The 23,224-nt window shown below is 49.7% G+C and overlaps 2 protein-coding genes across 2 annotated transcripts in view; one reads left to right on the top strand and one right to left on the bottom strand.

The window, feature by feature from the left end:
* NOL6 (nucleolar protein 6) overlaps positions 1–23,224 on the top strand; it is a 67,362-nt gene that overhangs the window by 34,764 nt on the left and 9,374 nt on the right. The window contains exons 19-24 of the mRNA XM_033164225.1: positions 108–271; positions 1,180–1,332; positions 8,335–8,432; positions 15,658–15,782; positions 17,506–17,595; positions 20,657–20,857. Coding sequence (XP_033020116.1) covers positions 108–271; positions 1,180–1,332; positions 8,335–8,432; positions 15,658–15,782; positions 17,506–17,595; positions 20,657–20,857 — 831 coding nt within the window. The remainder of the gene's footprint in view (positions 1–107; positions 272–1,179; positions 1,333–8,334; positions 8,433–15,657; positions 15,783–17,505; positions 17,596–20,656; positions 20,858–23,224) is intronic.
* On the bottom strand, positions 10,109–15,554 carry LOC117054900 (60S ribosomal protein L27-like). The gene is given in 3 exon segments (XM_033164125.1): positions 10,109–10,416; positions 10,418–10,514; positions 15,485–15,554. Coding segments are annotated over 3 exon segments (444 nt in total). The 3' UTR covers positions 10,109–10,139.

Here is a 23,224-nt window from a genome sequence, read left to right on the forward strand (position 1 = left end):
TCGGGTTTGCCCCTGTGAGATCAGGCCCTCGGCCTGATCCTGTAGGCTCCTCTCAGCTTCTTAAGAAGAAAATAATCCCCCTCCCTCCTGTTCCTCCTCTTTCTCAGGACGGCTATGTCTTCCGCCTCCAAGTGGCTTACCACCGAGAGCCCCAAATCCTGAGGGAGGTGGTCACCCCCACAGGCATGCTGAAACACGAGGTCACGGAAGAATCTGTGCAGCTGGAAATGGAGACCCTGCGCCTGCCGTTCTTGACCAGCTCACTTCATGGGTAAGCGGGGAGAGGCCTCCCCTTCTGAGAACGATGCCTATGAGACACAATGGCCGTGGCGTTCCCCTGAATTCCAGTTGCTGGGAATCACAACGGGGAGAGAATATTGCTTGTGCAATGTGGACCTTCTTGTGTGCTCCCAACTAATAGTAGTAGTAGTAGTAATAATAATAATAATAATAATAATATTCATCTGTCTTGGGAAACAATGGAGAAATGTGCCTTTGGGGGTGAAGTTGAACTATTGGGAGGTTGCAGAGCCTGCTGTGGCTGTAGAGACCGATGTGGGAGAGACATGTTTTGTTGCAGCTGGGGAAGATGAAGGCGCCCAGTTGTCCATGGCATTTCTTCTCTCTGCGCTCCTCCCAGCAGTCATCCCTCCTCTGGTCAATGCTATTTATTTATTGATTTAACCTGCAGTTAAAGCCTGTGGGTATGGGCTAATAATAATAATAATAATAATAATAATAATATATTTATTTATTCATTCATTCATTCATTCATTCTCTGCCCATCTGGCCAGGCCTCCCCAGCCACTCTGGGCAGTTCCCAACAGAATATTAAAAACACAATAAAATGCAAACATTAAAAACTTCTCTTAACAGGGCTGCTTTCAGATGTCTTCTTAAAGTCAGGTAGTTGTTTATTTCCTTGACGTCTGATGGGAGGGCGTTCCACAGGGCGGGGGCCACTACTGAGAAGGCCCCCTGCTATGGATGCACAACCTAACTCTGTCTCCAGGCACTGCGGTTGTCTGTGAGGGATTCCCACCCGGCAGAGTTGATGTCGCCTGTCATAATAATAGCTTTTTTTTGGGGGGGGGGTTGCTTTCTGTTGCCTTCGGATTATCGGTGACATTGCCGGCAGATTTGGCAGCGGGTCTCAAATTGTTTGCTTCCTCCCCGCAGCCTCCAGCAGCAACATTCTGCTTTCAGCGGCTGCTGCCGTCTCGCCAAGCGCTGGATCAGTGCTCAGCTGCTGAGCGACGGTGTCTCGGAGGAATGCGTGGACTTGCTGGTGGCCTTCCTCTTCCTGTCCCCAGCACCCTTCACTGTGCCCAGGTAAGGGCCCAGCCAGCGTGACATCTGCTTCACACCCTCCTGAGTCTGTTGCGCTCCTTTTCTTAATTGCTCCTTGGCCAGGTTTTTACGTGCCTTCCATGAATAGGAGCAGTCTATCTGTGAGTGCCGGGGGCAGCACCACCCTGCTTTTGTTGTGTTCCCAAAATATGAACCTACCCTGAACATGCTCCTTGCTGGATCAGACCCCACAGCACTTTTTATCCTGAAAGGCAAGGGGTTCGACAGGATGAGCCTTTGGGCCCCTTCGAACTCTACAGTTATTCTGCGATTCTATCCAGAGTTCTGTCTCAGGCTGCGATAGCGGGAAAACGGGAAGCCAGGCTTACCGAGTATGTAGAGGTTACATTAAACACACGTAACTGGAACCTCTTGTTCAGACGCAGTATATCTGAGTGCCTGATGCAACCCCTCCCCCCCCCAAAAAAATAGGCTGTGGCAAGGATGGGCAGAAGTAGACCGCAATTTGCGGGGAAGTCACTGGGTGATGTAGAATTGTAGCATTGGGAGGGGTCCCCAAGGGTCTTCTAGTCCAGCCCCTTGCAACGCAGTAAATCGGGGAGGATTTCTGACTCCCAGTTGTTGGACTGGAGCAGCGACAAAATGGCTCCACCTGCGCCAGGTTCCATTGCTGAAATGAAGTGGAAATTTGGGGGGGTAGCTGTGAGTGGGAACCAGGAGCACACTTCCCAGATACAACTTAAGACACGGGTGGCGCTGTGGTGATTCCGAAGTGGGGAGGGAAAAGGGTAAGAAGAGGGGTGGGGTGAAAGATTTTAGATGTGTAATCAGGAAGGCCTTCCATGGTACCCCGAAATCAGAGTGTTAAAAGAAAATTTTATTTGGTATAGAGAGGAGATGCCTGAACTGTTTTTAAAGAAGGATAGTTTTATATTAGAAATATTTCTAATTCTTTCTAGGAATATTAGCAGCAGTCTTAGTGTAATAAGAGATAAATAAGGTCACAAGAAGTTAAGATTTGTATTAAGAAGGTGTATTTTGAAATTATTTTGGTATTTTGATACTTTGATGATGAATAAAAGTTAGTTAAGATTATAAGAAGTTAAGTTTTGTATTATGAAGTAAAAAGTTTTGTATTAAGAATGTAGAGGTTTGGAGCTTTTAGAGTTAACAAGCTCAACCGGTTGTCCCACCCACAGGAGGAAGAGCGTCACCGGATGCTCTGTGTACTGTTGTACTTTGTAATGTGATACTTTCTTTTTCTGTGTCCGGAGAACGGAGAGAAGGGAGAAGCCACCAACATGGCTTGCGACTCTCCCGGAATGTAATGATTTATGCCTTGTAAAATAAAGCTTCTAGATTAGAATGAAGCCGGACTCTGTTGTCTGTAATATGCTGGCATACACAACCCCGCTGCGTGAGAGAAGATAAGAGAAGATAACTCTGCTGAATAGCACAGGAGACGGCAGCAAGGAGAACGTACAGGAGAGGTACGTGCGCTGAAGGAAGCGTGCCGGGCTCCAAGGTGTACTAAGGTTGGTTTGAAGTGTTTCCAACAATCAAAAACACTTCAGGTTATGGTCCCATATTTGCGCTTGTTTATTATTCTGGACTGGTTCAGGAGCGGTTCTGAAGAGTTCCAGACTGTGTGTGCATTGCCTCCCTGGTTTGGACTGTGATGGAGCATCCAGGGAAGTTTGCTTTGCCAGCAGGAGCATTCAGCAGTCTGCTGAATGGCTCAGGAGCCTAAAACCTGCTGCCAGAGGTTGGAAGGCAGCAGGGAAGCCCAGATCGAGGGCTGCAAAAGCAGTTGTACCTCTCTGGTGAAACCCCCATCTGTGGAGCCGGGTGAGAAGCTACAGATTCGTAAGTACGCTACCCCTGGGCAAGATGGAGGGAGCCATAGCATTCCCAGCAAGGAGGAGGGAAGCTTTTGTTTGCAAGCACCTCCAGCCTCACAGCTTCAATGCAGAGGGCTGTTCCCTGAGAGCGTTGATGTTCTGGCCAACGCCTGTGAGGAGGAAGGTCTGGCCAGTGCTTGTGAAGCCTGGAAGAAGACCCTAGCCCAGTTTCAAGGGGCTGAGGGACTGGCTGAAGTGGCTTTGGAAGGCTTGCCCCCAGCTCGGCTTATGGCTGTTGTGCAGCAACAGTGCCATGGAAAGCAGGAGGGGGGCCAGATCGCCGTGGGCTTTGCTCCCAGAAAGGGAGGGGCTGTTTCCAAGTCTGAAGCCAGTGTAAAAGCCTTGAATGTGGAGCTGTGTTTTGGCACGTAGCCTGCACCTGGTCTTTTGTTGACGTGCATGGCTGAAGATAAGGCCAAGGACATGACGTGTGGTACTGGCCATGAGAATTGCAAAAGCTCTACCACAGCCCAGGCGGAAGAGGATGCCTACTGTTGTCGTGCAGTTGCCGTGGCAACGAAGGCCAACCCTGGTGAGCTGCGTGTGATGGTTGCCATCGTCATCGTCATCGTTCCTCCTGGTGGACTTGTGAGGAACTGCGAGTCTTTTTCTACAGAGCAGTTTGGAGAACTGACTGTTGGAGGCAAGAAAAGGCTTGACTTTTTGCTAACAGTCAAGGGACAGATCCAAGGGACAGAACTGGCGTTTTCTTTGGTTGATGACGTGGCTGTGTATCTGTTTATGTCAAACCTTCTGTCCAATGTTTTTGCTGTTTGTTTTGTGATTATCACCTGTTCTGATTGCAGGGGTCAGAAGTTGCTTCTACGCGTGAAAGGCAGCCAGGACGGGCTGTTTGCTGTTAAGAAGTCTCAATCCAGAACAGGGGGAGGTGGCGCTGATGGAATGTTTGCTCAGTGCACCAGTGTGCCCGTGCACCACTTATGTTTGTGTCAGTGGTACCAAAGGCTGGCAAGTCGCCACTGGGACAGTGTGCTGAAGCAGCCTGAGTTCTCTGAAGGGTGCAAGTTAAGGGCATGTAACAGCTTTCTTGATTGCAGGGTTTGCAAGGTCGAGGAGTCGACATCCTGCTACCCCGCGTCTGAAAGGGAAACCACGCGTCCCTTTTCCCTGGTTCATGTGGCTGTTTCTGAAGGGAAGCCAGATGCTAACCTGGGGGGAGCGTGTTGTTCTGAGTGTTTGGCTGATATTTTCTCTCACCACATGTGGTCTGCATTGCTCAAGGAGGCAACTGAGGCAGCACCACTGGTTGCAGTGGAACAGCAGGTTTCTACTGGAGTAGGCTGTTCCCAGGTCCTCAGTGAGAGGGGGAGTAAGCACAGTGTGTCTAACCTGCTTTCTTCACAGGTATGTGGTCTTGCAGAGAGGCAGCAAAGGATGCTGCATGCTGCCACTGAAGACATGCTCTTGGATGCAGAGCTTCCACAAGGGTTCCAGGTGGAACTGGGTGATACCAAGGTTCTGAAAGTGTCTTTCTGTGGGTGCGAACCCAGCTTGCATAGCTGGAGGTTAGTTAACACAGATAGTGACCAGACCCAGGTTCTAGTCAGCAGGAGTGCTGAATTTTGTGAGCAGAATGGATTGGAACACATCCCTAGAAGCCCTGATGTTCTGGATGGTCCTGTCAGTGCTGGACAGGCCAATGCGCCACCTGCTGGTGGCAGTGGTCCAGGTGGATCAGCCCCAAGAGGGGGTATTGCTGTGGCTTTGGCACCTGCTGGTGGCTTGGGCCGAGTTCCCGGCCATCACCAGGGTGCAGCGCAGCTAGGGGCAACTCCAAGGCAGCAGCCTGGGAGTGCACCCGCAACTCCTATGTCACGGACTAGGAGGCAGGCCACGTTTGGCGACTCTTTGTGTGGCAACTCTTCTCCAGGAGAGCCTGGCGCAGGTCTCATCCCGGAGCAAGAGCAGGGTTCTTTGGCAGTGAAGCAGGAGCCCAAAGGCGCGCCAACGTCATCCTTGGGTGGTTCAGTTAGGATGCACAGGCGCAGCAAGTCTGTAGGTGAGATGCCTGACGTCAGGGATGTGCAGGTGGAGTCCAGTGCAACTGGAGCAGAGGGAGAATCTGACGTGGTATCACAGCAGTCTGCACGATCCACTGAAGGGATTCTGCCCGAAAGGTTCACGTCCACTAGCGTGAGTGCTTGTTTGGTTCAGTGTAAACCGGAGAGCCTCGTGAAGGTTCAATGGGTATCTCAAGGTGAGGCCCAGAAATGGCAGGATGCCATGGTAGAGCAGGTAAGCTCAATGAGGTCTTTGAGTGTGTGCACAACCACGACGCTGTCAGAAGGTCGTTGGGTGTACAGACTCAAGACGGCAGCAACTGGTGAGTTGCAGTGCAAGGCTAGGTCAGTAGCCAGAGGTTTCACTCAGGAGGAGGGGGTCCATTGTTCCGAGGTACTGGACGCGCCCTCTCTCAGAAGCGAAACCACGTGCATGCTGTTAGCGGTCGCGACTCAAAGCAGTTTTGAGGCAAGCCACTTTGGTTTGGATGCCTGTTTGGATTCCGACCTGGATGAGGAGAGGTACGAGGTACCTCCGCCAGGGTTCGAGGACAACGGGCCAAATCAGGTGTGGAGTTTGCACGAGGCAATCACTGGCTTGAAGGAGTCAGCCAGAGATTGGTCCTCAGGCGTGCAAGAAGCTTTGAGTAAGCTAGGTGTCAGCCAGAGTTGTGCTGATAGCTGCCTGTTTCTGGCAGGAGTAAGTCCAGAGCAGGAGCTAGTTCTGCAGTCCAGTGCGGACATGCTTTACCTGGCGGAGACCAGGGGACAGGTGCAACGGTTCACAGAGGAGCTTGGTCAGTCTTTCCAGCTCAGGAACCTAAGCCCTGTTGGTGTTTACCTAGGTGTGCAGGTAGACAGAGCTGAAGACAGTAGTGTCTTGCTCAAATCAGACTGGCAAGGTAGTGCAGTCGTTGAAGAAGTGCAGAGTGTCTGAATGTGCTAATGTCAGAACACCCATGGAGACGTGTCTAGGTGAGGACAGTCAGACCGGGGAACGCTCTGAGTTCGAGAGCCCCGAGGTGTTTAGGTCAGCTCCTGGGAGGCTGTTGATTCCTTCACAGTTGAGCAAACCTGACATAGCAGTTGCTGTGGATCTGTTCAGCAAGGTGGCTGCAAATCCCAGCGTGCATGCCTGGAATGGCATGGTGAGAGTGCTCCAGAGTTTGCAGGAGATTAAGGAGTTTTGCCCGGAGTTGTCAGCTACCGGTGAGCCCCAGCTCACGCGCTGGTGCGACGGCGGTTGGGCAAATTCCAAGGACAGGAAATCTGTGTCTGAAATGGTTGTACAGTGTGGAGGAGCTCTAGGCGGGCTGAAGTCCCGGTGCCAGAGCCTCATTGCTCGTTCTCGTGCAGAAGCCAGGTACAGTGCGTTGTCAGTGCTTTGCAGGGAACTGGAGTTCTATAGGTGTTTGGTCCAAGAGATCTGCGTTCAGAGTTGCCTACCCGTGATGGTTTGGGAGGACAACCAACTCTGTTTGTTGGTGGCAGAGTCTGGACAAGTCAAGGCCAGACCCAAACACCTAGACGTTCTCTTTCGAGACGTGTGCGTTCAGACCGGCTTGGAGAAGCTGAAGTACTGTCCTGGTCAGGTGAACCAGAGGGTTGGGTTCACGAAGCCCCTGAACTTCCAACGTCATGGGGAGTTCTAATAGGGTTTGTGTGAGGTAAGCTGCAAGCTTACAACGCCCCTGTGTGCGGGACAAGAGGGGGTGTAGAGGTTTGGAGCTTTTAGAGTTAACAAGCTCAACCGGTTGTCCCACCCACAGGAGGAAGAGCGTCACCGGATGCTCTGTGTACTGTTGTACTGTGTAATGTGATACTTTCTTTTTCTGTGTCCGGAGAACGGAGAGAAGGGAGAAGCCACCAACATGGCTTGCGACTCTCCCGGAATGTAATGATTTATGCCTTGTAAAATAAAGCTTCTAGATTAGAATGAAGCCGGACTCTGTTGTCTGTAATATGCTGGCATACACAACCCCGCTGCGTGAGAGAAGATAAGAGAAGATAACTCTGCTGAATAGCACAGGAGACGGCAGCAAGGAGAACGTACAGGAGAGGTACGTGCGCTGAAGGAAGCGTGCCGGGCTCCAAGGTGTACTAAGGTTGGTTTGAAGTGTTTCCAACAATCAAAAACACTTCAAAGAAGTAAAATAACTTTGTAATCTTGATGTTAAATGAAATAAGATTTTATGGAAATTATGAATTTAAGTGAGGAATAAGATAGATAGAAAGTTACTAAAGTAGATTGGAATTGAAAGCAGTGGAGAGAACGGGGGAAGTCCCCCTAATTAGATTGAAACAAGATTATAATTGAATTAAAGAAGTATTGATGTGTTCCAGTGTAGGTGTTAGGTATGTATGTAGGTATGTATTTTCTTTCTTTTATTTTTGTTTTGTTTTTGTCTTTGTATCTGTTGTTCTTTTTTATGATGTGGTATATTTGTTTATGTTTGTTTTGGAAAATAATAAATTCTTGGGGGGGGGGGAAAACAAACCACGGGGCCTCTTGATCAGAAGGTCGGCGGTTCGAATCCCCGCAACAGAGTGAGCTCCCGTTGCTCTGTCCAAACTCCTGACAACCTAGTTCGAAAGCACGTCAGTGCAGGTAGATAAATAGGTACTGCTGCAATGGGAAGGTAAATGGCATTTCCATGCGCTCTGGTTTCTGTCACGGTGTCGCGGTGCGCCAGAAGTGGTTTATTCCTGCCGGCCACATGACCCAGAAAGCTTTCTGTGGACAAATACCGGTGCTCTCGGCCTGAAAGCAAGATGAGCACCGCAACCCCATAGTCGCCTTTGACTGGACTTAACCTTCCAGGGGTCCCTTACCTTGTTTTTTTGTTAAAACCTTTTAAGACAGTTTTGTTGCGACAGACTTTCCCAGTTAGGTGAACGGGCCTCCTCTGCCTGAGCCTGTTCGTTTTGTGTTCTTTTTAAACATCATCTGGGTTGCTCTTGGAGTGCTTTAAAAATTATTCTGGCTCTTTATAAGAATATGTCTTTCAGCTGGCTTGAGGCCTGTGTGTGAAATTAATATAATACTGTATGCAATACGGCTAGGATAATGCTCACCTTTCGTGGCTCTTCTCTCCCCACAGCTCCCCCCAAGTGGGATTCCTTCGGTTCCTTTACCTGCTCACCACATTTGACTGGAAGAACAGCCCCCTCATCGTCAACCTGAATGCTGAGCTGAACGGTGAGAGAAGTGGAGGGAGGGAGGGACAGTAGAAACGCGAGGAGAGCCTGCAGGATCAGGCCAGTGGTCCCTCTCGTCCAGCATCCTGTTCTCACAGTGGCTGATGAGTTGCCGGTGGGAAACCTGCAAGCAGGATCCGAGCACAAGAGCAACACTCTTTCCTTCAGTGCTTTCTAGCGCTTGGTGTTCATAGAATCGTAGAATTGTAGAGTTGGAAGGGACCGGTGGGGTCATCTAGTCGAACCCCCTGCAATGCAGGAATATTTTTGCCCAGTGTGAGTCTCGAACGCACAACCCTGAGATTAAGAGCTCTACTGACTGAGCTGTTCCATCATTTTTTAAAAAATTAGCAGGATGAACAACTAATACGTATCCTGGTCACATAGAATCATAGTTGGAAGCGACCCCGAGACTCATCCAGTTCAGAAGCATTTTTTGTTCTGACTGTGGAGGCAGAACTGAGAAGCCACTTATAGCCTCTCGTCCTCCATTAATTCATCTAACTGTCCTTTCTAGCCATCCAAGTTGGTGGCCTCGCTGCCTCCTGTGGAAGTGAGTTCCATAGTTTAGGTGCTGCGGGTGGCGCTGTGGTCTAAACCACAGAGCCTAGGGCTTGCCGATCAGAAGTTCGGCGGTTCGAATCCCCACGACGAGGTGAGCTCCCATTGTTCAGTCCCTGCTCCTGCCCACCTAGCAGTTCGAAAGCACGTCAAAGTGCAAGTAGATAAATAGGTACCGCTCCGGAGGGAAGGTAAACGGCGTTTCCGTGTGCTGCTCTGGTTCGCCAAAGCGGCTTAGTCATGCTGGCCACGTGACCCGAAAGCTGTACGCCGGCTCCCTCGGCCAGTAAAGCGAGATGAGCACCGCAACCCCAGAGTCGTTCACGACTGGACCTAATGGTCAGAGGTCCCTTTACCTTTCCTTACTTCCTTTAATCTGTCCGGAATCTCCCAACATCCAGCTTCGCTGAGTCTTCCTTTCCTTAGGGAAACCTCTTTCATGCTGAGGTTTCCCAGCGCAGGGCTCACCTTGGAAGGATTAAGAGGCCAAACCTTCCTTGTTATGATTCATACGATTATTTCCTGGTTTTCTTTCGCCTTTCTTCCAAGGAGGGCTTAGCAACCTGATCCACGCAGTGAAGCCAGGTGCTTTTGCAATTGTAATCCAGCTTGCCAAACCTCCCTGCTCCTTTTGTTGCAAAGAACATTCAACTTTGCTGTGTTAACATCGCCCAGAGCGTGCTAAATCTCTCTTTTCTTCTCATTGTTTGGAACATGAGAAATCACTTGGCCGGGTCCGACATTCCATCTCTTGCCAGTACCCAGAGAGATGCCTCTGGGAGGTTGCAGGCAGAGCAGGAAAGGAGTGGCTCTCGTTGTTGTTGGCCCCTGCTATTCAGAGGTATACTTCCCTTATATGTGGAGGCTCCACTTTCTCATTGCGGTAATGGCAGCAGACAGACCTGCTTGTTGAATTCGTCTTGGTTTTTTCCCTTCATTTTTTTTTAAAGGGGGGATCTTGGAGTCCAACAAGACATGGGTTGAATTTCTTGTGGCTTTTTAAAAGAGATGTCTGATTTGGCCACAGTGATACATGCCTGTAAGGTCTTCAGCGGCTGCTCATGAGTAACCAGGCTGACGCAGGTACTTCTTTTTTGGTGGGGGTTTTTTCCCCCAAAAAATATTTATTGGTGCAAATGCATGCCACTCAGAATCTGAGCTTCTGGAAAAACCACTTGTTCTTGCCTGTCTTGTATCTCTCCTCAAATTTCACTTTGGCCTCTCGCTGCGCTTTACGTTTCAGCGCAGGGTCCCTAAAGACATCCTTGTTGACAACGGTCTTGTCAAGGGGAATATCAACGGAGTACCTGGTAGGCATCAAGTGGTTGTAATTCACAAAGGACTTGATCTTGGAACACTTGGCAATCTTCTTCTTGCCCATGCTTGCTGTCACTTTGCGTGGGTAGCGATCAATGCCAGCCACCGCTGTAGGGGCGGTCAGAGGTGCCATCATCAATATTCTTAACAATAACAGCTTTGCGTCCAGAGTAACGCCCAGCAAGGATGACTTTCCATCTTGGAGCTGCGGCAGCGATGGCACCCACACCGGAAGCGACGCAGAAACTTCTAAACTAAGATTCTTTATTGTGCAAGTATATACAGTGCAGCTACGAAAAAGACGCCCAGCTCATCCTTCGGCAGAGTCCGGGAATGGCCCCTTCCGGTTCTTTGCCCAGCATAAAAGGCGCGGGATGCGAAACCCCCGCCTACCCCCTCTGCGTCTTTCCCCCCCTGCGCAAAAGGGGAGACGGAAGGGGTGCTTCACTTCCAGCCTCTGCTCGGTGCGAGGGCTCTCTTCCCCTGTCAGAGCCCTGACTCCTACTCCTCAATCCCATCTCTCCCTCCCCACTAGAGGGATCGCTGACTTCCTCACTGGAGGAGGAGGAATTGCTCAGCAACGGAGGCGGGGAAAAGCCCTGGCAACTCCTTGCCTGCTTGCGAGGGCAGCCCCTTGACAATGCCTTAGTTGCTTCCTATTTGGATTACAATAACATGCTCTTCCAGGGCCGCTGCCTTTATAAAGTGCTCTGAAACAGGCCCAAAGAGCTGCAGCCTAACTATTGACTGGGGCTGGTTATAGGGAGCAGGCCACTTCCTTGTTACAGCCGTTCCAGTAGCTACCGATCTGTTTTTGGCTCCTCATTCATCTGCATATCGGTTCCTGTAAGAACTGCAACCCCCTTCTGGTCTCTTCTGGCTGATTTAAATGCTGGGGGGAACCTTTGCAAGGACACTGGTCAATTTAGACAGTTTCCCCATTCCTTGCAAAAATAAGATACTCGATCTTGGCTTTCTATCGAGTTTTTTGCAAAGACATTTCCATCCTTAGTATTTTGCCTTCCCCACCACCTGCTTCTGTCCACACACGGCTCACGAAACCAGTTGCTGTTGTTTAGTCGTGTCCGACTCTTCGTGACCCCATGGACCAGAGCATGCCAGGCACCCCTGTCTTCCACTGCCTCCTGCAGTTTGGTCAGACTCATGTTGGTAGCTTTGAGAACACTGTCCAACCATCTCATCCTCTGTCGTTCCCTTCTCCTTGTGCCCTCCCTCTTTCCCAACATCAGGGGCTTTTCCAGGGAGTCTTCTCTTCTCATGAGGTGGCCAAAGTCTTGGAGCCTCAGCTTCAGGATCAGTCCTTCCAGTGAGCACTTAGGGCTGATTTCCTTAAGAATGGATAGGTTTGATCTTCTTGCAGTCCATGGGACTCTCAAGAAACCAGTTAGCTCCCTCATTTAGAATCTTGTCCAGATAAGCTTGGTTTGCACCTAGTACCGATTCTAGATCATCATTCTTTTTCAAATGACATTAGTAAATATCAACAGTGCAGAAACTGGGAAGGGGAGACCAGGCTCTCAGCTGTTTCAAAGGTCTAGTTGAAGGAGGTATAATTCTCTGTCTGCTGACCCAAACCTCCTCCTTATTCCAAGGCAAAAATTATTCCTTCAACCCCATGGAGTTGAGACAACTTACATCATTTACGTACTGTGCGGTTCTGCAATAGACGTTCTGTTTGCTCGCCAAGTTTGAAAAGCGGCACATGCGTTGAAGCTCGTAAACGTCTCGAGAGCTGGTTCCTGTTATCTATAGTATTCGGATCATTCAGCCTTGTGGAAACACAGATGGCTCATTAATGATATGGGAAGCAGATCTGAGCTTTGATGTGCCATATGTCATAAAGCCCCTCTTAAGACTGTCTCCACCAGAATTATAGCTTTCCCATGACTGGTGCCTTCTCCCACTTAATCTCCGCTGCACATATAAAACACTCTCGCCATGCTTTTGGCAAGAGGGTGGAATGAGAACGCTGACATGCGGGAGATTTGTCGGGACATCCCCAGATTTTTGGGGCCAGGAACGCTAAGCGATAAGCCAAATAACAGGGCCCTCCTCTGCCACTGCCTTTTTACATGGGCACGTTCCCCAAAGAACTGAAAATTTTAGCATGCGGACAGCAGGCAGTACCTTACTTTACTGCCCGGCCATGGAAGGTCTGTTTGCTCTCATTGCTTAAGAACTTTAAGAAAGGCCTGTTGCATCAGCCAGTGACCCATCTGGTCCAGCATCCTGATCCCACAGTCGCCAGTCGGATGCAGGATTTAAGCAAAAGAGCAATTCTCCCCTGCTGTGACTTCCAGCAACAGGTGCGGTGGTGCCTTGGTTCTCGAAACTTAATCCGTTCCGGAAGTCCGTTCCAAAACCAAAGCGTTCCAAAACCAAGGCACGCTTTCCCACAGAAAGTAATGCAAAATGGATTAATCCGTTTTAAAAAACAACCCCTCAAAGAGCAATTTAACAATTTCCCTCTATTGTTGTTCTGTTAATGGTTCTCTTGGCTTCGCAGCTTTTGTCCATTTCTGCAGTCACACATTCGATCGATCAGTAGCTGAACTGGAGTCCACACAGTCACAAAAACAAAACAAAAAAAACCAACAGAAACGCAAAATTGATAGCAAAAGCGGACAGACCTCAGCGTAGCACTCAGAACGGAAGCGTGGCACTCCAAACGGAGCACGTTTGGCTTCCGAAGAAAGTTCGCAAACTGGAACACTTACTTCCGGGTTTGCAGCGTTTGGGTTCCAAGTTGTTCAAGAACTAAGAATCGGGGTCAGCAAACTTTTTCAGCAGGGGGCAGGTCCACTGTCCCTCAGACCTTGTGGGGGGCCGGACTATTTTTTTTTGGGGGGGGAGAACGAATTCCTATGCCCCACAAATAGCCCAGAGATGCATTTAAAATAAAAGGACACATTCTACTCATGTAAAAACACGCTGATTCCCGGACCGTCCGTGGGCCGGATTGAGAAGGCGATTGGGCCAGATCCGGCCCCCAGGCCTTAGTTTGCCTACACATGGACTTAAGCTGTTCGAAAACCAAGGTACCACTGTATTCAGAAGCCTTGCTAACTCTGGCTGTGCATGTTTTGACTGACTGCAAGGGCGGAGCGTGTCCCCAGTTTTAACCCAAAATAAATGAATGTTCCAAAGCAATATAGACGGACAGAATATTTCTATGCCTAATGAACACGGTGGTCAAATGAACAAATACTGGGCTCAGAAAGGCGTCTTCAACTTCCACCCTCCCCCCCGACCTCTTGCAACTCCGTATTCAGCATGTCTCAGACAATCCACTCTCTGCCTCTCCAGCAGCATAGATCTGCTCTTGTAATCCACCTCCACACAGCCTAATCGAGGGGCAGCTAGACGATGGGAAGAGAGTTTGTTTAATTTTTCTCATGGCATTTGGAAGAGGGAGTCTCTCTTTCTCTGCCTTGTGTGTTGATCGGAGGCTCAGGAAGCGGCATCGCTGCATTTTTTCAGATTTGCAGATCCCGAGGCAGGAAAGAGCAAAGGTTATCTCGTTCACCTCCTGACTCAGAGAAAGGGTTGTCTACTCTCGGTGCTCCAGAGCCTGACCTCTGCATGCATGAAACCAGAAGCCAGGGCACCATTTTGCTAAAGACGCCTGCAGTCCAAATATTTCCATGTGACACAACTCAACGAGAATAACCCTCGCTTTCCCAATGCTTTTCTAAGAGCCTAGGGCTTGCCGTTCAGAAGGTCGGCGGTTCGAATCCCTGTGATGGAGTGAGCTCCCGTTGTTTGGTCCCAGCTCCTGCCCACCTAGCAGTTCGAAAGCACGTTAAAGTGTTGTTGTTGTTGTTCAGTCGTGTCCGACTCTTCGTGACACCATGGACCAGAGCACGCCAGGCACCCCTATCCTCCACTGCCTCCCGCAGTTTGGCCAAACTCATGCCAGTCGCTTTGAGAACACTGTCCAACATGCAGCTGCTGGGTGACCTTGGGCTAGTCACACTTCATTGAAGTCTCTCAGCCCCACTCACCTCACAGAGTGTCTGTTGTGGGGGAGGAAGGGAAAGGAACAATGTTAGCTGCTTTGAGACTATTTCGGGTAGTGATAAAGCAGGATATCAAATCCAAACGCTCTTCTTCTTCTTCTTCTTTTTCTTCTTCTTCATCTTCATCTTAACCCTCAATCCGCATACAGAGGAGTGAATCCTCACAGCTCTCAGTAGATGTCCATATTGTGGGTGTGCAAATATTTCACTTTTACGTCCTCCACCATGTGTCCAAGGTTTCCCAACCTGGTGCCCTCGAGGTGCAGCTGGACTGCAGCTCCCACCAATCCCAGCCCAGCCCAGCTCAGCCCAGCCCAGCCCAGCTCATGGTCAGGGATGTTGGCAGCTGCATCCCATCACCAACTGGAAGGCTGCAGGTTGGAGAAGGCTGGCCTCAGGTGTGGAAGAGGTGGACCGTGCCACTGTAGGGGAATGCAGGCAGTTTGCTGGGCAGTGCTTTGTGGTTCGGTGCTGCCTTCATCGTGATCTGGGAACCTGAAGCCTTTATTTTAGGAATTCTAGGTTCCGAAATCCCAAGGGAGCAGACTATTTATTTATGTGAGCACGGCCGCACGGATGTTATTGGCCCAGGGATGGAAAGAAGATGAAAGTCCCTAGCAGAAAAGAATGGCCGATCAAGTTGATGGATTATGCCAAAATGGCTAAAATGACCGGAAGAATCAGAAACCAGGGAGACCAAATTTTAAATAAGGAATGGGGGAAATTTATAATTTATATTAAAAGGCATTGTAAACAGTTGAAATCGTTAAGAGGATTGGAATAATACTTGTAGTCTAATGGTGAATTTTGGACACAATTTAGAGGTAAAAGATTTGGATTATTATGAAAAATGCAGGAGGAAATGACGAACAATAGGACCCACAAACGGGAGGAGGGAAATCCAGGAGATTCCTTGGAATCTTGTTTCTATGTGGTATATGTGGCTGTAAAATTTTAATCTGAAAAACCAAATAAATACATTAATAATAATAATAATAATAATAATAATAATAATAATAATTATCGTGGTCTGGGAACAAAAGGAACTGCCTAGTTTAGAATCTAGCCCTGTAATGTCTACACTGGTGGACAGCTGCGGCTTCCCTATGCAGGGGACATGCCTGCCCAGCCGTACCTGAAGATGGCAGTGATTGAACCGGGGACTTCCAGTGAGATGGGTCCTTCTTTTCTCTTGTCTCTTGCATTGAGTGTTGTAACAGGAGAGTGCCAGAGAAACTTTGTCTGCTCCCCCCCCCCCCCCGTTGCAGCAACTTCTGCTGTCTGACGCCGTGATCTTTTTGCATCCAGATGCGGATTACGTGGAGATCAGGAACCATTTTGTGGCCGCCCGGCCTCGCCTCCCCATCATGTTCATTGCCACCCCCAGGGACCGCCAGGACTCGGCGTGGACCAAGGAGAAGCCTTCGGCGCAGGTGAGCCCAGCTGCGGCCTTCGTCCCCTGGTTGGCCAGGTCAAACCTTTCCAGTGTGAGAGCCAGTGTGGTGTAGTGGTTAAGAGCGGTAGACTCGTTATCTGGTGAACCGGGTTCGCGTCTCCGCTCCTCCACATGCAGCTGCTGGGTGACCTTGGGCTAGTCACACTTCTCTGAAGTCTCTCAGCCCCACTCACCTCACAGAGTGTTTGTTGTGGGGGAGGAAGGGAAAGGAGAATGTTAGCCGCTTTGAGACTCCTTTGGGTAGTGAAAAGCGGGGTATCAAATCCAAACTCTTCTTCTTCAAACTCTTCTTCCTTCTCGGCCTCTTCCGATCTGTCCTCTCTCATTGAAGCCTTTTCCCCACTGCTGAAATTGATCAGAGCAAAGGATGTTCGAGGTGGCAGTTCGTGGTTCTCCCCAGTGCTTTTTATCTGGGGGGGCTGCAGGGGTCTGCATACCCTTAAACATTTTGTGAATCTTAAGTTTGGCCTCATTGAAGGGCAGTATTTCAATATGAGTAGGAAAATGAGAGTACCCCTAAACATATTTTAAGGGAAAAAGCCCTGGTTCTCCCCTTCTTCATCTAATCCCCCAACAGCCCTGTGAGGTAAGTTAGGCTAACTGGTGCAAGGTCACCGAGTGAGTTTCGTGTCGGAGTGGGGATTTGAACCCCGGTCTCACAGGTCCTAGTCTAGCCCAGTGGCTCCCAAGCTTTTCCAAGCCATTGCCCCCTTCGTTCTATAAACTCGCGCCCATTGCCCCCCCCCCCACCGCTTCCTATACACAAGCCTTATGGCACCCCCTACTCAGGAAGGTAGCAGCAACACAATAAAATTCAAAACAGCAGCAGTTGCACATTCATTTGGAATCCAATGAAAACTCTTTATTTAATTTAATTCAACTTTTTAAATATTATTTTATTTAAGGAATTTCAGTTATAAAGAAATAAAGTGGTACAGAGGAAAGGAGGGGGAAAAGAATACAGTGGTACCTCGGGTTAAGAACTTAATTCGTTCTGGAGGTCCGTTCTTAACCTGAAAGTGTTCTCAACCTGAGGTACCACTTTAGCTAATGGGGCCTCATGCTGCCGCTGTGCTGCCAGAGCACAATTTCTGTTCTCATCCTGAAGCAAAGTTCTTAACCCGAGGTATTACTTCTGGGTCAGCGGAGTCTGGAACCTGAAGCATCTGTAACCCGAAGTACCACTGTAAAGATGTCTGTCTGTCTGTCTGTCTGTCTCTCTCTCTCTCTCTCTCTCTCTCTCTCTCTCTCTCTCACACACACACACACACACACACACACACACAAATGTAGTTTCTTCAATTCAACTTGATCCAGTGATATCAGCTTTTCAGAGTCTGATGGTCATTTACACCTCCCTGCCACCCCCTTACCTCTTGGCCCCCCTCTAGGTTATCCCCCCACCCGCCAGGGAACGGTACAGCCCACTTTGGGAACCCCACTCTGACCTCCACTCCGCCCTGGGCCTCTCCTTTTGGGGAATGGTCTGGAGGCAAAGGCACTACCTGGGCCGGCTGCCTCCAAACGTCCTTCGCTCTCCTGCAGAATCGAGCCAGGCCTTGCAAAGGTGGGAGGGGGGGTGTCTTCCAGATGCACCGGCCCTTTTCAAGTGCCCTCGCGTGCCCACCGTCGGCGCTGGCTGTGAATGGTTCTTAAAACCTCCCCCTCTCTCCTGCCTCTTCTTCTCCACCCCACACCAGGTCCTGCAGCGTCTCCTGGTTTTGGCTCAGGAATCTCTTCAGGTTTTGGAGACGCAGCTCATGGATCCTTTGGGAAGCCAGGATGTGAAGGCAAGTTTATTTATTCAGTTATTCTATTTAATGAACTTATTAGTATAACACTGTCTGTCTGTCTGTCTGTCTATCTAATCGTAGAGAGCCAGTGTGGTGTAGTGGTTAAGAGTGGTTGACTCATAATCTGGTGAACCGGGCTCGCTTCCCTGCTCCTCCACATGCAGCTGCTGGGTGACCTTGGGCTAGTCACACTTCCCTGAAGTCTCTCAGCCCCACTCACCTCACAGAGTGTTTGTTGTGGGGGAGGAAGGGAAAGGAGAATGTTAGCCTCTTTGAGACTCCTTCGGGTAGTGATAAAGCGGGATATCAAATCCAAACTCTTCTTCTTCTTTTAGAATTGTAGAGTTGGTCATCCATTGCAACCCCCTGCAATGCAGTCAACAAAATAGCCTATTCAAAGCTGTTCTGTAAGCTTGATGGCAGACCTGGACCTGTCAAGGAGTGACAGACTTGGGGGGGGGCAGTGAAGCAAGTGGCAGCAGGGGCTGATGACCCTCCTAATGTTCAGCCAAAATCTACCCTCTTGTCGCTTGTCCGTGAGATCTAGTCAGCAGAGAACACACCTTTGCCCTCTTCCAAGTATATGGCAGCCATTCAGGTTTCTGAAGGAGGCTTCTGAACCTTCCCTCGTCCTTCTCTTTCCCATGGCAAACACACCCAATTCCTTCAACCTTTCCTCTTGGGACTTGATTTCCTCCTTTCGTTTCATTTTTAAAGTTAAGTTTCTAGTCCTCGTGACTGAAGGTTTGTAAATGACTGAATGAGATTCCCAGTAGAGGGCTTGGACGTGGGGCTTCAGTGCCTTGCATAGCCGCTCCTGCTTCCCCGTCACTAACAAACCTAGTGACCATGGATGCTTTAGAAGAGTTTCCTGCATTCGTGGGGGTTGGGCTAGATGACCCTTGGGGTCCCTTCCAACTCTACGATTCTATGAAATGACTCAAAACGATTTTAAAACTGCAGAATGAAATGTCGCAATTCATCATTCTCTTCATTTTTCATAGTCGATACGGTTTCCAGGGGGGCCAGCTGCATTAGTCTCTGTGACTGCTGCAAATCAAAGAGCCTTTGTGGCACATTAAACACTAACAGGTTTTTTGTGGCATAATTTTTGTGGACTCAAGGCCACTTTGTCAGGTGCACCTTAGTTGACGGAGGCCACGAAATCGAGTTTATCTTAGCTCTGCACTTCTGCGGCTTTTGTCATCAAATTTCAATTCGTCATTTTTTGGGGGAGAGAACCAAGAGTAGATTCAGATCCACCCCCCAAGTCTCTTTCTGCTGTGCTGCCAGTTTGTTTTTGCAAAGCTCAGACGTGTCACCACATTTGCCCAGAGTACGACACTCATGATGCATGATATTGCGCATGGTATGGTTGTTGTAGAGCTGGCCGTTTTTGGGAGGCCCGCGTGAGAGTGACAACCACTTCCTGAAGCTGCCCATGCCGTTGCAGCACCTCTTCCAGAGCTCTCTGTTGTTCTTATTTTGCGGTCTGGGCTGCAAGCCTGCGAAGGTTGGTGCTGTGGGGTTCCTCCTTGGCAGGGAGAAGGCTGGTGAGCAAACCCGAACAACTCAACGCACGGTGATTCAGCATCTCTGCAGATGCAGAAGTGGAGCGCTGTGCTTGCATGATTTGCAGCTGCTGAGATCTGATATATAAAAATAATTTCGCCCCCGAAAAAGACCAGCTTACTGCAGGCACCTTGAGGCCTGCAAGCCACAGGCATCTCCCACAACCCTTGCAGCTTTATGTCCTGATCTGGAGATCTTTAGTCACAGTGCTAGGCATCACAGCACCAAGATCAAATCTAAAGCAGGGACGTTATCTTTAATTCATTCCCTAGTGCTGGGCAAGGGACGCGGGTGGCACTGTGGGTTAAACCACAGAGCCTAGGGCTTGCCGATCAGTAGGTCGGCGGTTCGAATCCCTGTGACAGGGTGAGCTCCTGTTGCTCAGTCCCAGCTCCTGCCAACCTAGCAGTTTGAAAGCACATCGAAGTGCAAGTAGATAAATAGGTACCACTCCGGTGGGAAGGACATGGCATTTCCATGCGCTGCTCTGGTTCTCCAGAAGTGGCTTAGTCATGCTGGCCACATGACCCTAAAGCTGTACGCTGGCTCCCTCGGGCAATAAAGCGAGATGAGCGCCGCAACCCCAGAGTCGTTTGCGACTGGATCTGATGATCAGGAGTCCCTTTACCTTTTTAGTGCTGGGCAAGTTAACAGTGGTACCCTCTAATCTCTCGCAATGCCACGAAAAATAAACCAGCACCTGACTGCCAGCCACATGCGACTCAAGTGAAGATGTCCGGGTGCCAGGATGGCAGCTGACGTCTCCACCATCTGGAGGTGCATGGCCGGGGATTCCTTGGGTCTGGACTGTTTTCACACACTAATACCACATCCCGTGGAATTCTACCCTAAACGGCCTTGGTCCAGTATACCTGAAGGAGCGTCTCCTCCCCCATCGTTCTGCCCGGACACTGAGGTCCAGCGCCGAGGGCCTTCTGGCAGTTCGCTCACTACAAGAAGCCAAGTTGCAGGGAACCAGGCAGAGGGCCTTCTCGGTAGTGGCACCCGCCCTGTGGAACGCCCTCCCACCAGATGTCAAAGAGAAAAACAACTACCAGACTTTTAGAAGACATCTGAAGGCAGCCCGGTTTAGGGAAGCTTTTAATGTTTAAGAGATTATGCATTTTAATGTTCTGTTGGAAGCCACACAGAGTGGCTGGGGAATAAATAAATTATTATTATTATTATTACCACCAGTTATAATTTTATCTGCACAATCCGGATGAATTTCAGGAACCCAAAAGTCGCTTGGTCCAAAAATGGCAGCTAGGCATTCCGTTTTGGCGACTGTAACCCTGGTTTAGGGTGGCATTAGGCACCTAGCCTAATAGTTTCTAACCCTGGTTGCAGTGGTTTCTGAGACCCTGGTTGGGCCTTGGCGAGTTGATGCTAGCTGGCAAAACTCCCTTCTCTCCCTCCTTTGGGACTCAGTTCCACATTTTCCTTGCCGCCCAGCCCCATTTTGACGTGGCTTCCCCCTTGGCAGATGGTCTTCCGCCCTCCCCTGGACTTCTACGATGTCCTCATCCACCTGAACCCCAAGCAGATCCCGAGGCACCTGGAGGCAGTGGACCGGCCAGCCAAGTCCTTCTTCCGGGGAACGTTGAAAAGCAGCGCGGCTGTCCAAACCTCAGCTTTCCCAGTGGTGGATTACGACCCAGCTCAGATCTACCTCCGGGAGCTGCAGGTAAGCAGGAGCTGGGAAAAGATAACGCAAGCAGATGTTCCATGCTCACTATAATCATACAAGGTATCATAGAATCATAGAGGGATCATAGAATCATAGAAGCCTAGAGTTAGAAAGGGACCATGAGAATCATCTGGTCCAACCCTCCTGCAATGCAGGAATCTTTTCACCCAGCGCGGGGCTCGAACCCACCACCCTGTGATTTAGAGTCTCATGCTCTACCGACTGAGCTGTGCCTGGCCTGGAGTGCTTCTGTTTGGTGTGCCTGCTGGCCGCCACCTCCTGCAGGATACCCCATTCCGTCCCCTTCCCCTCGCAGTTTTCTCCTTCACAAGAGTTGCCCAGAGTTCCGTTGCCATTGAGCACCTTCAGCCAAGTTTTACTCAAGAGTAGACCTTTTGAAATTAATGGACCTAACTTAGTCATGTATTTTATTGGGTGCACTCTGAGTAGAATTTAGTTGACTCTCACCTTCAGTCCTTGTTGGGCTGTTGGGCTGCTTGGCACCTTCATTATACAGCTTCTGGCAAATAATAAACGCACTGATTTAACATGGCTTTTGACGCTTGAGCCGTGTGTTTTTAGGACCCTCCTTATTTCTGAGATGGGAAGCTTTTTTAAATGTTGTTTTTAATATTATGTTTTGATGTTCCAACCTGTCTCTTCATCCATGACAGCTGGCTTTCCGTAGTAAATGGAAGACTTTTGTTAATTGATTGCATTTATATCCAACCTTTTCCTCCAACGAGCTCAAGCTGATGTACATCGTTCTATCCCCCCCTTTTAATCCTCAAAACGACAGCCCTGTGAGGGAGGCTCAGGGATGGTGACCAGCCTGAGGTCAATTGTTGAGCTTTACGGCCGAGTGACGATTCCAGCCTGATCCTAGTCCAACACTCTTAACTGCTACACCACACTGTCTGTCAGGCGTGTGTGTGTGTGTGTGTAGTGTTGGACTGACATTGTGGTGGGGCCGAACTTCACAGCTGCCTTGTGGGAAAAAGGATGCTTGCCTACCAAACTCAGCAGACCTCAATCTGCAGATCCAGCAGGGCAGTTCCCGTGTTGTTAGAATGGGTCTCCATCCGCAGAGCAGTTGCAATATAAAAATTAGATGGCAGGGAGGGGGGTGTGTGTGTGTGTGTGTGTGAGCCAATGCCATCACAGAAGACTGATCGCCAAAGAATTGATGCTTTTGAATTATGGTGCTGGAGGAGACTCTTGAGAGTCCCATGGACTGCAAAAAGATCGAATTTATCCATCCTGAAAGAAATCAGCCCTGAGTGCTCACTGGAAGGACAGATCCTGAAGTTGAGGCTCCAGTACTTTGGCCACCTCATGAGAAGAGAAGACTCCCTGGAAAAGACACTGATGGTGGGAAAGATGGAGGGCACAAGGAGAAGGGGACGACAGAGGACGAGATGGTTGGACAGTGTTCTTGAAGCTACTAACATGAGTTTGGCCAAACTGCGAGAGGCAGTGAAGGATAGGCGTGCCTGGCGTGCTCTGGTCCATGGGGTCACAAAGAGTCGGACACGACTGAACAACAACAACAACAACAAATTTGATTGGTAATTGGAGATTTGTATTGGAAATCGCCGAAGGATTGATGCTTTTGAATTATGGTGCTGGAGGAGACTCTTGAGAGTCCCATGGACTGCAAGAAGATCAAACCTATCCATTCTCAAAGAAATCAGCCCTGAGTGCTCACTAGAAGGACAGATCCTGAAGTTGAGGCTCCAGTACTTTGGCCACCTCATGAGAAGAGAAGACTCCCTAGAAAAGACCCTGATGTTGGGAAAGATGGAGGGCACAAGGAGAAGGGGACAACAGAGGATGAGATGGTTGGACAGTGTTCTCGAAGCGACTGGCATGAGTTTGGCCAAACTGCGGGAGGCAGTGAAAGATAGGCATGCCTGGCGTGCTCTGGTCCATGGGGTGACGAAGAGTCGGACACGACTGAATGACTGAACAACAACATGGTGGTATTCTTCTCTGCTGGAAGAAGGCACATGCCAATGGAACAGTGGGGGAGGGAATAATTTTGGTGATTTCCCCCTTCTCACACACACACACCCAGCCTCCATAAATCTGCCCTGGCTCTTGGGGCAGGGCCTGCGGTGGGAGGAGATGAATTCCAAAAGATGACCTCCTTCCCCTGTCTCTTGATAGATGCCTTCTGCCAGCAGAGGAGACGCCATTGGTCTAGGGACCAAAGGTGCGAGGGGGTTCACGCATTGAGGATGAGATTTCCAGAATAAAGGGAATGGGTGAGGGGGAATTAGGAACATAAGAAGTGCCTTCTGGATCAGGCCAATGGCCCACCTAGTTCAGCACCCTCTTCTCGCAGTGGCCAATCAGATGCAC

Source organism: Lacerta agilis, chromosome 11 (assembly GCF_009819535.1).
Source record: "Lacerta agilis isolate rLacAgi1 chromosome 11, rLacAgi1.pri, whole genome shotgun sequence".
In the NCBI taxonomy this organism is placed as follows: Eukaryota; Metazoa; Chordata; class Lepidosauria; order Squamata; family Lacertidae; genus Lacerta; species Lacerta agilis.